General features: G+C 35.5%; 1 protein-coding gene across 1 annotated transcript in view; it reads left to right on the forward strand.

Annotated features, from left to right (window-relative positions):
• Sub1 (SUB1 regulator of transcription) overlaps positions 1-9,597 on the forward strand; it is an 18,083-nt gene extending 8,486 nt beyond the window's left edge. Inside the window, exons 4-5 of the mRNA XM_010605406.2 lie at positions 4,623-4,731; positions 6,796-9,597. Coding sequence (XP_010603708.1) covers positions 4,623-4,731; positions 6,796-6,875 — 189 coding nt within the window. The 3' untranslated portion in view covers positions 6,876-9,597. The remainder of the gene's footprint in view (positions 1-4,622; positions 4,732-6,795) is intronic.
• The last annotated feature ends 5,069 nt before the right edge of the window (positions 9,598-14,666 follow it).

A 14,666-nucleotide genomic window follows, 5' to 3' on the forward strand; every position in this document is an offset into this window, starting at 1 on the left:
TTTTTTTTTTTTTTTTTTTTGGTATTGGGTATTGAACTAGGGACCTTGCACTTGCGAGGCAGGTGGTGGAACCACTTAGCTAAATCCCTGACCCCTGAATCTTTTTATTTTTTAAGACAGGGTTCTCAGTGGCCCAGGCTGGATTTGAGCTTCAGTTCTTAAAATCTTCATTTGGAAAGGTTGCTAAACATTCTAAGGCCATTAAGATACTTCATTTATGAAGTCTTGTCTCTAGGAAGAACAGTGGATATTGTTTTTGAAGTAGCTTTCACAGACTTACTAGTGTTGACAATCTAAGAGATAAGATATTTTATTGCTTTCCCTTAAAATGGAAACTTTGGTCACAGAAAAATATTTTAGTGGTTATAACAAATTTTAATCAGCTTAAGTGCACATTATAGTACATTGATTAATATTAAATGAGGGCTTCATTTTTATAATGGCTTGATACCTGTTAGGAAGATGAAATTTTTCAAGAGGAAAAACAATAATCTCACTGTATTTTATAAGGTTTTATTTATTTATTTTTGGTACTGGGACTCTAACTCAGGTCCTTGTGCTCGTGAAGCAGGCGGTGGAACCACTGAACTAAATCCCCATCGCCTATGAGATTTTAAAAAAATAGTTGGTATTTTCTGTATAGCAAGGAAGTGCTTTGAAGACAGCTCCTATAGAGCAGAATGTTTTCATACATTGCTATATCATCACATGTATTTTAGGATCCAAGATATCACAGTTGCCTTCCCCAAAACAAATAGATCTAAAATTCAAAGTAAGTGGGGTGTTGTAGTAGCTGAAAGGGGTGTGTGTGTGTGTGTGTGTGTGTGTGTGTTTGTGTATGTCTGTCTCTGTCTTTATACTGGGGATTGAATTCAGAGTCTCGTGTGTTGGAAAAGAATGTAGCCCTGAGCTACCTCAGCAGCCTCTTGGCTTTTTTTTTTGAAAGAGGGTCTCATGTAGTTAGGGGCTGGCCTTGAACTCACTATATATATCTCAGGCTGGCCTCAAACTTGTGGCAATCCTATTGCCTCAGTCTCCTAAATACTGGGTAGAACCATTTTCAAACTATTATCAACACAGTGAGGTTTCAGATGACTTAATTTTCTTACACTTTACTGAATTTTTTTGGTAATGATGTCTTAAATTACTTTGAAAGCTATTTTCACTGTTTAGAGAGATGATCTTCCTGAGATAACATTTGTGTAATAAAAACAGCCTGGGGAATTCTGTTGTAATTACTTGGTACCTCTTAAAGTCAGAATGGTTGGAGCAGGGGACTTTCATGCATCCTTTCCTTCAGAGATAGGCACAAAGTATCCAGTAATACTGCATTTGTTAAATTATAATTTATCGGTGAAGTGTTACTCTTTGAAAATGTTCATTACTGAGTCAAATGTTGTTAATCCAAGTGAAGACTAAATGACTTTAAGAGAGTCTGTAAAATGATGTGCCTTTAAAAGTCTTTTTTAATTTTTTGTATTTGAAAGTGGATTATTCCTAGCCTTTTTAGATTCTCTGAGAGGAATCAAGGAGTAAAAAAAAAAATTTTTCTTTTAAGAATCATACTTGTGTATGATATATGCTATATTTTTCCTGTTAGTCTCTAGATATATGCATGTGAAAATACATATGACATCTCTGCTTCCTATAAAATAGGATTGCAGTGATCTCTATTCTACATCTCTCTACTATTTCCTGGTCATTTCTCTTTTTTAATGTTTTATAAGAATTTTTGAATTTTAATTACTTCTCATAGGGAAAAATTGTTGGTCACGTTCATCTAAAAGTTTCTTTTTGTAAACTAAAATGTTAATGTGTATGTAGTAGTAGCTCATTATGGTTTTATTTTGCATTTCCCTAGTCTTTTTTTTTTTTGGTACTGGGGATTGAACTTGGGTCCTTGTGCTTGCGAGTCAGGTGGCGGAACCATTGAGCCAAATCCCTGGCTCTAATGTCTTAATTCATTGTACATCTTTGATAAGTTTTTGGCTATTTTCCTATCTGTTGTTAAGAGTATGTTCAGCTCTTTTTGTCCTTTTTTTTTTTAAAAAAAAAATTAGGGGCCAGGGATTTAGCTCAGCGGTTCGGTGACCTGCCTTGCAAGTGCAAGGACCCAAGTTCAATGCCCGGTACCAAAAAAAAAAAAACAACCAAAAAACAAAACAAAAAAACAAAAAAAATTAGGTTCTGTTGTAAAACTATATACTGTGTATAAATCCTTTGTTGAAATAAATATATTGATTTTTTTTTTTTTTTTTGGTGCCAGGTATCAAACTCAACCTTGTGCTTGTGAGGCAGGTGGTGACACCACTGCGCTAAATCCCTGACCCCCAATTTTTTTTTTTTTTGTTTTACTTAAGGAAACTTTTAGTATTTTTAAAGTAATCTAGTTTAAATTCAGATCAGCTCATTATTTTTTGTAGTCTTCTTGTCCTGTTTTCTCTTCAGGCTTATCCGGAAGGCCAAAGTCTGGCTGAAGTCATTTTATCAGTTTTTCTCTCATTTTAAAAATTGATTGTTCATCCTATCCAGGACATAATTTATCTACCCCATAGCCACAGTTTTGGTTTTTGTGTTTAAGTCTGTGATCAGTGGAGGATTATTTCTCAAATTATGACATAAGGATTGCTATCCTTTCTCCCCTACAGATAGGTTTCCTTTGAGTTACCTTGGGTCTTTGTAAAGAAAATGGGTGACTATATTAAATATATGCCTACCTCTGTTTGCATTCTAATCCATTTATATCTGTCTGTATTCCAGTGCCGCATTTTTTCTAACTATACCTAGTGAGTTTTAGAAAAGTACTAGCAAATGCTTTGTTGAGTAAAGCCTTTTTCATTTATCCTCTAGAATTTGTGGTTTATGTTAGGTAGCAGAATAAAGGTTTTGAAAAATAATTTTCTATGAATAGTTTTGTTTTCAGTTTGACTGATTAAAGTATATTGAAGATGTTATTTGAAATGAATGTCAAAAGGAAAAGTATGTTGCTGTTGACTGGAACTCAGGATTCCTATGTTCAGAACAGTTGCTAAGGCAACATTGCTAGCAGAATCTGTAGATTCTTTTGGTGGTAGTTTACTGCAAGATTTTGCTCACTAGTAATTTTAAAAAATTGTGATAAGAAAGACTACATTGTGAAGCAGGTCTTTAGAACCGGTTTTTCCATCATGCAAAATTAACACTATACCCATTAAAAAAAAAACTCTTCCCCGTTCTCCCCAGTCCTGGATAATTACCAAATTACCCTTACTTTTGTGAATTTGACTGCTTTAGACTTTAAATATCTCCTGAATAGGTTGAATCAAACAGTATTACCATTGCTTTATGGCTGGTTTCTTCCTTAGCATAGTGTGTTCAAGATCTGTTCCTGTTGTAGCATGTCAGAATTTCTTTTTTGAATAACATTCCATTGTATATGTATACCAAGTTTTGTTTATCCATTAATTTGTGGATGAACATTTTGATTTCTTCTTGCCTTTTGTAAATAACACAGTTAAGAACATTGGTGTGCTAATGCACGGTGATTGACAAATATGGCAAATGCTCATGTTTTATAAAAATGTATTACAGAAAAAAAAACACCACTGCCATTAACTTTGCTCCCCAAATACTTCCACTTGCTTTGAGCACACTTACTCTCCATTGTTCTTGATACTTTCTGAAAGTTTTTTTGTAAGCATCTTTAGATGGCACCGTTGTGGTTGCCTCAGTGTTCTGAATTAATTCAAAGTTTTCCCTTTCATGGTCATTTGACTTTGGGGATAAGCCAGAAGTCTCATGATGATAGGTTTGGTGAATAAAGGTGAATGTAGATATACTGTAGTGTTTTTATGAGCCTGCCTTTTGTTTGATAACCCTCTTGGCAGGAGGATTTACTGTATTTTTTTTTTTTTTAATCATACCTTATCACAAAAGAGGGCTTTTAGAACTGGTTTGGAAAATGGCAAGAATGATAAGTGTTTGAAGAAGGAGGAGCATTATCAGGGGGATTAATGGCAGTGTGTCTTTCACTGTCTTAATTTTAACCAGATATATATTAATTACACTTTGTATCTTTTGGTGACCCTGTTGTCAATTCTTTTGGATAGACATATAGCTGTACACTTAATAACGTTGCAGTCAGTGATGGATCACATATACATAGAGTACTGGTCCCATAAGATACATTGCCTGGTGACAGTGTAGCTGTCTTAGTTAGAATATCTAAGTACACTCTGATATTCACACAATGACAAAGTTGCCTATGACATATTTCTTAGAACATACTCTGTCATTAAGTGACATATAACTATACTCAAAAATGAGATTGTTGATAATACTGTTTTTAATTTTTGAGGAACCTCCATGATTATTTTCCATAGCAACTACTCTTTTACTAATAATGTTTTAAAAATTTAAAAATGGTTGGAAATGGGAAGTATGCTTTATTTCATTCTGTTTTGAGAATTTTTTTCAACAGTGATTTCTGTTGATTACAGTTCTAATACTGAGAAAAAGTCATTTTCATGTTTAAAACTAGAATTCCTTTGCAGCAAGTTTTTTAACATAAGTATGGTCATGACTGCCAAAATATATCACCGTTGAAAGGAATACCTCTTTTTATGTTTTTGTTTTTTCTGCAGATTGGGAAAATGAGATATGTCAGTGTTCGGGACTTTAAAGGGAAAGTTCTAATTGATATTAGAGAATATTGGATGGATCCAGAAGGTGAAATGAAACCAGGAAGAAAAGGTAAGGCTTCTGGTTCTAATGTTAAGACATTATTAGAATGTCTCTAAGTAACCTGTCTTACTTGAAGTTGAAATAAATGTTGGTATGGCAAAAATAAGCATTAGCCAGTTGATTCTTGTAATCATTTTGGGCAAGATACTTAATCCTTTTCCAGTGAGGTGTCGTAAATTCATCTGTTGGGAATAAAACAGAAAAGTAACATTTCTTTTGTTGTTAGTCTTTTCTTTTCTTTTCTTTTCTTTTCTTTTCTTTTTTTTTTTTTTTTGGTACCGGGGATCGAACTTGTACCCTTGCACTTGTGAGGCAGGTGGCGGAACCACTGAGCTAAATCCCCAGCCTGAAAAGTAACATTTCTAATACCACTTTAATTGGTTGCTAATTTACTTGAATGCAATTTTAATATTACAGCATATTGAAAATTTTAGGCACTATCTAGAAAGTTGTAAAATCAAGAATGGAAAACTCCAGTTTATATTGCCTCCCATTTATTCAGTCCTAAGGGATAGTCTGTACAACAGTATCCTTCTTTTGGTCTCTGTCCTCCTGTTTGTACTTCAAGTCCCAGCCCTGTTAGTGTGTAGAAACATACTTTATTCAGTCACTGAATAGCTAGAGGATATTTTATTTGTTCAACCCAATATAAGTGTATGTATTTAGATAGTTGCTCTTAAGTTGATCTTTTGCTGATGAAAAAAGTGATTCTTAATTTAGTACTGTTCTGCCTGCTTGTCAGTTTTAAAGGTACCACTTGTTTGCTTCATGCAGTTTTGGGATTTATTAAAGACAACCTTTCTATATTTTGTACCTTATCATGTTGAAGTCGTTTCTGGATTATTCATTCACGTTGTTCCAGAGTGCCTAATGCCCAGATTTGTTCCTGTAAATATTTCCTTTAACAATTTGATTAGCTTTAAAATGCTTCCTAGGTATTGTCCCTGTATATTCTCCTTGTTTTCAATTTCATGACCTCTTAGCCATATTTTCTGAGAAATACATTAGTTCAAGTGTTTATATACATGTTAGATGGTACACTAAGTTCTTTTTTCATTTAACCATATTAAATAATTTACAACAACCTTTAATGGTGTAGTAAAGGTTAATGTCATAATTAAAATATCATTGTACTGGTGAGGAAACTGAAGCTCAGAAAATAGTATAATCTTTTTTAGGGTTATATAATTAGTGATAGTGAAAGCCAGTAGCATGCAGCATGGCTCCAGAATGTACTCTCAGTCATAAGTATGTATATATATACATACATACATATGAATAAGAGTACTTTGTGAATTATGTCCCAGATATTTACAAAGTAAAATGGATGATTTTAGAAGAACTCAGCACAGTCATTCACCTTGAATTCCTGTGGAAATTTGGAGCAAATGTTAGAACCAACTGAATGTATGAGGGTGTCATGTGTCAAATCTGGACTTGCCCACTTAGTTGGCAACTTGCAGGTGTATCTGCAAATCATCATTGGTTCTTATTGTAATAGGCATTCAGTAGCTACTGTGGGAAGTCTGGTTTAGTACAAGCTTGTTATGTTCAGGAAATCAGGATAAATCTTTAACAGTTGTAAGAGCCGGGCATGTGGCACATGCCTGTAACATTTATGTTCAGGAAATCAGGATAAATCTTTAACAGTTGTAAGAGCCGGGCATGTGGCACATGCCTGTAACACCAGCACTTGGGAGGCTGAGGCAGGAGGATTGCTGTGAATTTGAGACCAGCCTGGGCTACATAGTTCCAAGTCAATCTCAACTACATAGTGAGACCCTGTCTCAAAAAGCAAGACAAAACAAACAAAAACAAAAACAAAAAACTGTTGTAAGATTTGAGTCTTAATTGTGCCCTTGAAAATGGCAGTTTTGGGACTGGTGATGTAACTCATTGGTAGGGTAGATGCTTTGTGTGCTTGAGGCCCCAAGTTTGATCCCCAGTACTGCAAAAAAAGCCCCACAGAGAAAAAAATGGCATGTTTTGAAAAGTATTAGTTGGAATTAATGGAAATCCTCAAGAAGGCTTGAATAGATTTTTCAGCTTTTAAACATTTAAAATTTGTTTTAGGTATTTCTTTAAATCCGGAGCAGTGGAGCCAGCTGAAGGAGCAGATTTCTGACATTGATGATGCAGTAAGAAAACTGTAGAATCTGAGCCATAAAAACCTGTACTGTTCTAGTTGTTTTACTCTGTCTTTTTACATTGGCTTTTGTTTTTCTAAACGTTGTTTTCCAAGCTGTTGTATATTTCGATTGCAGAACAATTTGTAAGATGAATACTTTTTTTTAATGTGCGTTATTAAAAATGTTCTCAGTGAAGCTAATTGTCAACTTTATTAAGGAGGATTGCTTTGTGTCCACTCCCTAGTGTAAAATAAAATCAAGTAATTCCAATCGTTTAACTGTTGTGGCCTTTTTTGATCAGAAGACTAGGTACTGTTTAAGGCCCAGAGTAACAGCAATTTTATAGACCTATTAGTTTTAACTCAGCTTTTACTTTGAAGAGGATGTGTGTTGCAATGAGTTTTTAAACTTTTGATTCATGAAATCCATACTTGATCTCTTCCCTTCCAACCAGTTGTATAAATTTATCTGACTTTTGCACCTCATTGTTTGACTTTCCTGTTTTCATTTTACTCTATATTATTTTCCTTAAATGTGTTATGCTAAGTTGGAAAGTTCAGTGAAACTGTCAAAATGTTATCTCAATAAGGTACTTAGAGTCAGATTATATAAGAACTACAATCACTAACTACTGTATTAAAATTATTAGCAGGTATAGATTGATAACATGTCTTGTATGAAAACTTTGAGCAAGTGTATGTCATTATCCATAGTGTTCTGTGTAGTTATTGCTTAGTCTACAAAAAATAAGGACTTAGATGTCTGAATAGCTTTCACTTAGTAAACATGTATTACCATGGGATGGTGTCTATAAAATCAGATATTGTTAAACTAGACTAGGATTTAATAAACATTGTGAAAGCTTACTGGCCTAACATTTTATTTTATAACATTAAATATGGGTTATATAGCCAGAGATATTGGTGAGCTTTACTGTCATAGTAGGTAATGTGGTCAGTTTTTAGGGGTAAGAGGATATTATATGTAGGTTTTTTGGCTTTTGCTTCAGTAAAGTTGGTTATTTTGCATCTAATCTACTGGGCAATGGTTTTCTAGATTTGATATTAGTTTTAATACACTTTTAGGTGCTTTTCATTTTTACTATAATGATGAAACATGGATGTGAGGCACAGATTACAGGGGCTTTGCAGCAATAAATAGGGCGTGGTGTGCTTTAGGAAAAGAATGTTAAGGAAACTGATACTCAAATTAAGGAGGGTGGCATATGGAAAAGAAAGAATTTTATCCAAACTAAATGATATACATAGGCTATTTTGAGATTCTGATCACACTGATGGGACATAATTAGAGGTAGAAGAGTAAAGATAGGTTTAAAGAGTTAAAAAATTATTATTGACAAATTATGGTAGCAAATCTCAAATGATTACTGCCATTAAGGGCTACCATATAAGAGAATTGCACTATTCTGTTACCAGGTTTGATTCCTATGTTTAAAACATTTTGTAGTAGAACTGACAAGAACTTAGTTTTAAAATCAGCTACCAAGCCACATATACTGGTAGTGGCCTTTCTCTTTTTCTTGTTTCCTGGTAGCTTTTCTGTTGTATTTTAGCTTCTTTAGATGAATTTTAGTGTATTTTGCAGTAACCTTAATTAAGGTGCAATTTAGTAAAATAGGAAATCTCTTTTCTTGTAGTTTATTTGTTATCAGATTATCAGTGTTCAGAATACTGTATGTGTTTTAGACAAATCATCAATGATTCCTCTCCCCCCCTTATTTGGGAACATATATGTCCTGTTAATTGGATATTTTTGTAAAATACTTATTTTTGGCATTCAGAAAGGGTAGTTAGAACATAGAATTTTGATTTTGGTGTAGATGAAGAGGATGGATAAATTTCCTAGGTTTATATGAATTTTGAGATGTATGCATTTTGAAATAATCTGCCTATACAGAGATGGTGCTGCAATTTATTACCTTGGCACTTACTAGCTGTTTAGCCTAATAAACACTTCAAATAAGGAGTATTTTCTGTAGCAGTTTGGTAAATTGACTGCTAAATACATTTTATTATGTTACTCGATAAGATATACCAAAAATTTTAGTCTTTGTATACTTATTAAAAAAGACAACTGGGTTAAAAGAAAGGATACCAATTTATATTGAAAAGAAATGATAGAGTACATTAATTTCTGTTTAAACTTTACTCCTTAGTAAGATTTCTCCCAGGAAGAAATTTAATTGATATCAGTACTCAGGTTTTGCCCTTTATATATAGCAGGGCTTTCTAATGGGATTTTCTGCTTTATCTTTGAAGTATGAGCAGTATTGGGCCAATTTCCAGCATTCTTGGCATTTTATTTAAAGAACCACTGAAAAAAAAACTTTATATAATTTGATTATTCTTATTTGTTTTGCTTCATAAATGCCTAAAAACTTCTGAAGAATACTCCTACCTCATTATTAGCTAGTTAAGATGCTGTGATGATCAATCTAATTTGTGTAATATGCATAGAAACAAAGACTTGGGAGTATAAATGAAGGTTCATCCTGGCTTGTCTACTGAGGGAAAAAAAGAATTGAGTATTGATTTTGGGAGTGTTCCTGACAGGTATGTTAGCAGAGTACTATCAAAGTCTGAAATTGAAAACAAACTGCTGACTAATATTTAGGTATATTTCCTGAAATTCTTTTTGTTTCTCTTTTTATGGAAATTAGTACAATGAAACACTAAAAAGTTTTTTTTTAAAGGTGTTTTCCCACATAAACTGTAGTGTAAACATGCACATAATCACAAATATGTAATTCTGTAATTGTGGAATGCTTGTATGTTTTATTTGGTACATCTTCCATGGAGAAGCCAATGACTAATACTCCACCTGTGAATATTTTAAATGTTGAAATAAAAATAAGAAATGTGCCCTTTGTGTTATCCCAGTTTCACATATCTGAACATGAATGGATAATTTATCTATTGAATGGGTTTTGTTAACAAATAGAATTCTTTTCTATGTGAATACTCTGGAATTTGTAGTAAACTTTGAGTGTTAAATCTTTGAAGATCTCTGGGAGAGGGTGGAGTGGGCCTGTTTTTTCCATCTTCCTGATCCAAATGGAAAAATACCAAGGTGTATACAGCCTCTTTTTTTCTTATCTGAGTGTTTTGCAGTCTGATTCTTTGGTATATTTAGCTGTATAATGCACTTCTTTGAGTATTTCAAACTTACATTTTCATTTATAGCTCTTTCATTTATAATTCCTTGTAAATCAGTATTTTTGCTTAGTTATGTTAAAAGATCTCATATAAATTGCTGTTTAGGAGCTCACACAGGTAAATCCATGGAAAACTGCTTACGACTCCCAGTTTGTTCCACTTTCATCTGTAAATTGGTTTTAATGAAACAGATTCAAAAGTCCGATCGCAAAAGGAAAAAAAGCAGTATTTGAAATTTATGTAGTATGGGGTCAAGAAGTTATGGAACTACAAAAGGGGTTGAAAAATAATGAATAGTGAAAGAATTACATGGAATTATTTATTATGTAACAGTCTGTCTATATCTGTCTGAGGAAAAGATGTTGCTGCACCGAACTTTTTTCCTCACTCGCTTCACATAGATTCCTTACAGAGGTTAGATTTTCAAGTCCTATTTTCATAGCCATTTTAGTCCTGGTTTAATAGTTACCTACTGTTTGAGAATAAATATCTCTCATTTCACTCTTAGTCTCCCAATAGTTTAAATGGTTTATACTTTTGCTGGATAGCTTAATGTAGTTAGAAGATGACTTAGGCCATTTTTCTCTAATTCTGCTGAGAAAACACCCTAAATTTCAACCACTTGTAATCTCCCTTGGTTACAAAAAGGTGAAGTGCTTTTTTTCACCAAAGTACAGAACTCAACTAAAGTGTGTGTGTAGTAACTCATGTACCATGGAAAGTGAGGTGAAGTTCTAATTTTACAATTTTTAAAATAAGGGACTAATTGGACTTTATTTTCAGAGTATGCAAGTTGCTGCCAGAATGTTAGGACTCCTGAACATCTACCTTCAGAGACCTTATTCAAATTTTGTCAGTGTCTTATAGCCAAATCTAACCCAGTTTCATGTATCTTACTTGATTCTGTTCTTTAGTCTCCATTCTGGTGGCTCCTCAGTTTTTCTCAGACTACTTTGTCATTTATGAAGATTTGGTAAAATGAAGACCACTGCTGATATTAGCAAGGATCAGGAGGGCAAAGGCTGGTTCATGGAGAATTTAATTGAGTTAACGTGGTTGTGTAAGATCACAATGGGATGGTGGCTGCGGGTGGATGTGTAGTCTAGTGAGTGTGACTGAATGTAGTGCAGATACAAGTGAAGGTACAGAGTTGCCTTCGTACAATATTTACATTTACTTTTGAGGTTAGCTGTGGTTTTATTTTTTTTTCCGTGACTTCTTCCTGTTATCCGATACCTGGATACATTTAATAACCCAAGATAAGAAAAAAATCCTGTTGAGGTTTGGAGAAAACTGTTACCAATTGAAAAATAATTTCAGAGGTCCTATGGTTTTCAGAATTCTTATTCATATCTTTTATGCATTTTTTTTTTTTTTTGGCAGTACTGGGGATTGGACTCAGGACCTTGTGCTTGCAAAGCAGGCGTGGTGCTACTGAGCTAAATCCCAAGCCCCTTATTCATATCTTTTGATAACTGAACACTTACAAGTGGATCAATTTTTCTTTGTACTGGGGATCGAACTCAGGATCTTGCCCTTGCAAGGCAGGCATGGTGCCACTGAGCTAAAGCTCCGGCCCACAAGTGGATCAATTTTTGACCTATGACTTTTTTTTCTGAATGTGGGGGAATGCTTCTTGCTCACTACAGGATCCATTAATTGATAGGCAAAGAAACTCTTAGAAACAATGGAGAATATCTTCAACAGATCTGAGCTCTGTATCAGTGATTTTTGAATTTTTAAATAGGAAGTTATTTATTGTAAAGGTTGGTTTGCACTTCTTTAGCTTTGTCTCTGGCCAAAACTCCTGAAATACAGGTAGGCTGAATTAGTTTTGAGTATAAAGATTGGGATCTCATTTTGGCTTAGTCTCTGCCAAATTCCGGGCACATGGCTTGTGATGGTGTGGGAGAATCTTTTTTTTTAAATTGAGTTTATTGGTATAATCTAGGTCTACAATTCAGTTACATTCATTAATGGGATCCTATACCTTCACATGAACAGTTCTTGGTTCTCATTTTTTCCCCTTGCCCCTGTCCTCCTTTCACCCCCTCCTCCCCTCCCCATTTAGAAACTCTTTATTTCAATGCTCATATTTTTTCTTTTCCCTTATTTCCTTTCCCCTACCCTTCCCCCTTTGGTATGGGAGAATCTTAACCAGTAATGAAAGAAATATAAAACTTCTGACCTTACTCTCTCCACTCTTTCCAAATTTTTAACAGGTATAGTGAAAAGGCTTTGGACCTAGAGGCTGGTTGGAGTGCCTCTGGAGTGACTTCTCACCCTCTGGCTCTTGTGGGCTGACCAGGATGGACAAGCAGTATCTTCCTTTGCTCTCCAGCTATTAGTTTGAAAAGCGCAGAGCCACACTAGGAAGTAAGAGAGGGAGGAACATTAACTCGTACATTGATACCTCTAGTTCCCAGCTTCCTTTCAAGGTCGCCTTGTACTGGCTGTGTCCCTTAACTAAAGTTGACTTTTCTATTTCTAGTTTTGTCCTGATTTCTGGTAGCCACCTCCTTACCTGTCCCACTGGCCCAGTGCCTTAACTGGTTCTGTGTACCTTAATATTGCTGAGGTATTCTTGTACTTTTACATTTAAATACTCTTTACCGAACTCCTCTGAAATTGTTAGGATTTTCCAGCGAATCAGCAATGAGATACAGAGATTTGTTAGGGATTGACTCACAGAGAGGTTGCGGAGTTCCACTATGTGCTCCCTGCTGGCTGGGGAAGCAGGGAAGCTAGTAGCATAGCTTAGTATAAGTCTGAAAGCCTGGGAAACATAGCTATGATAAAACTTTTAAGTCCAAGGCTGAAGGCCTGATCTGGAGTTCTGATATCCAAGGGTAGGAGATGAGTGTGCTAGCTCTAGGAGAGGAGTAGGGATTCACCTTTCCCATCTTTTTGTTAAGCCAGTTGGATGGTGCCTGACATGAAGGATAAGGAACATTTTTCCTCAGCCCACTCATTCAAGTTCCAGTGTCTTCCAGAAGCATCATCACAGACATACCTTGAAATGTTTTACCAGCTATGTGGGTATCCTTTTAACATGTTCACGATGGGGCCATAATTTGTGTATCTCATTGCCTGGTGGCTCTGATTTGAATATGTTATGTTCCTGTTGGCTTGAACCATTGATACATGATTGTCCTATTGGGTGGCATGGGACTGTTCCATCTGGTGGTAAGAACTGCTTGACAGTCATGCATGTACCACTGGTGGTTTTAAGCCTGCGGGAATATAGTTAATATAGTTAGGTTGACACCTAAAATTACCCATCATGCCCCCCTCAAGTTGTGATTTGAGTGTGATATCTTCCTGTCGGCACTGTGACAGCTATAGTAATAGCTATCAGCAATAATGCTAAACTCCCTCCAAATTGTATTCTAGGCTAGGCATGGTGGTCCATACCTGTAGTCCCAGTGCTCTAGGAGATTGAGACAGGAGGACTGCAAATTTGAGCTTTGCCTGGGCAACTTAGTGATTTAGTGAGACCCTGTTTAAAAAAGAAAGGGCTAGATTTGTAGCTCAATGTGAAGGCTCTGATTTTAGTCCTCAGTCCTGGGTGGGTGTATTCTGGGATTAGATGGCACATGTGTTCAAAGAGGACAGGGCTCACGTTATTTTAAGGGTAGGGATAATAGGACAGGAGTAACCTATGGTATGTGATGTGGTACCACAAGTAAAACTCTAATTAGTATGGAATCAAGTGCAGTTGGAGGGCAAGACCTTGATAGATGAAATGTCTGTGGTACATCATCAGCAGACATCTGTCTCACCTGTGACAATGCTGGAGAAAGGTATGAAGGGAGAGAGAAAAATTATGAGCATAGAAATAAGAGCCAGAGAGCCTGTTTGGATTGGCCTATTATTTGTGGTTTCATTTCTGAGACAAACCCAAGGTTGTAAGGACTGAAGAAGTTCCAGTCCCACTAGCTCTCATGTTCAAGTAAGGGCAGTGGTTGGAAAAGGAGATGGCGATATTTGATCTGAAGATTTATAATCTCCAAATTGCCTCACACTTCATTGCCTACAGTAGTGGCCTCTCCCCAGCACAATTCTGTAACCAGAAACACCCCCACCCCCATCAAACTCAGGACCTTGTGCTTGTAGGGCAGATGCTTCTGAGCTGCATCCCTGGCCCTGTGGTCAGAATTTGATACCAACAATTCCCTGTTAGGAGTTGATTCCAAGAAGAGATCCTATAATTAAGGAATTTAAAGATCTGTACTGTCTGTATTAGAGGAGACTTAAGAATATTTGTGGGAGTAGCTTCTAGTCTGAGTCTCCAATGATGCCTCACTCGAACATCTTGTAACCACTTTAAGAGTGTTTGCTACCATCCCAAAGACCTGTTCTGTGTTTCATGTGGAAAATTTCAAATCTATGGGAAAGTTGGCTAGTATAAGGAATGCTCATTCTTTGAATATTCTTTTTTGCTGAACTATTTTAAAATTACATATACATTTCTGCCCAAAATGTGTACATCAGGAGTATATATTTGTACACATACACATGCTGAGCTGTTCTTTCTTACAACACACGAGACATCAAATGCATGGTGTCTTTTCCAGTATCCTTTCTCTCTCTGACACTACTGGGTTGTCTTAAGAGTTAAATTCTGACCTTAGGTGAA

Source organism: Fukomys damarensis, unplaced genomic scaffold (genome assembly GCF_012274545.1).
Source record: "Fukomys damarensis isolate Sample0158 unplaced genomic scaffold, DMR_v1.0_HiC HiC_scaffold_1, whole genome shotgun sequence".
In the NCBI taxonomy this organism is placed as follows: Eukaryota; Metazoa; Chordata; class Mammalia; order Rodentia; family Bathyergidae; genus Fukomys; species Fukomys damarensis.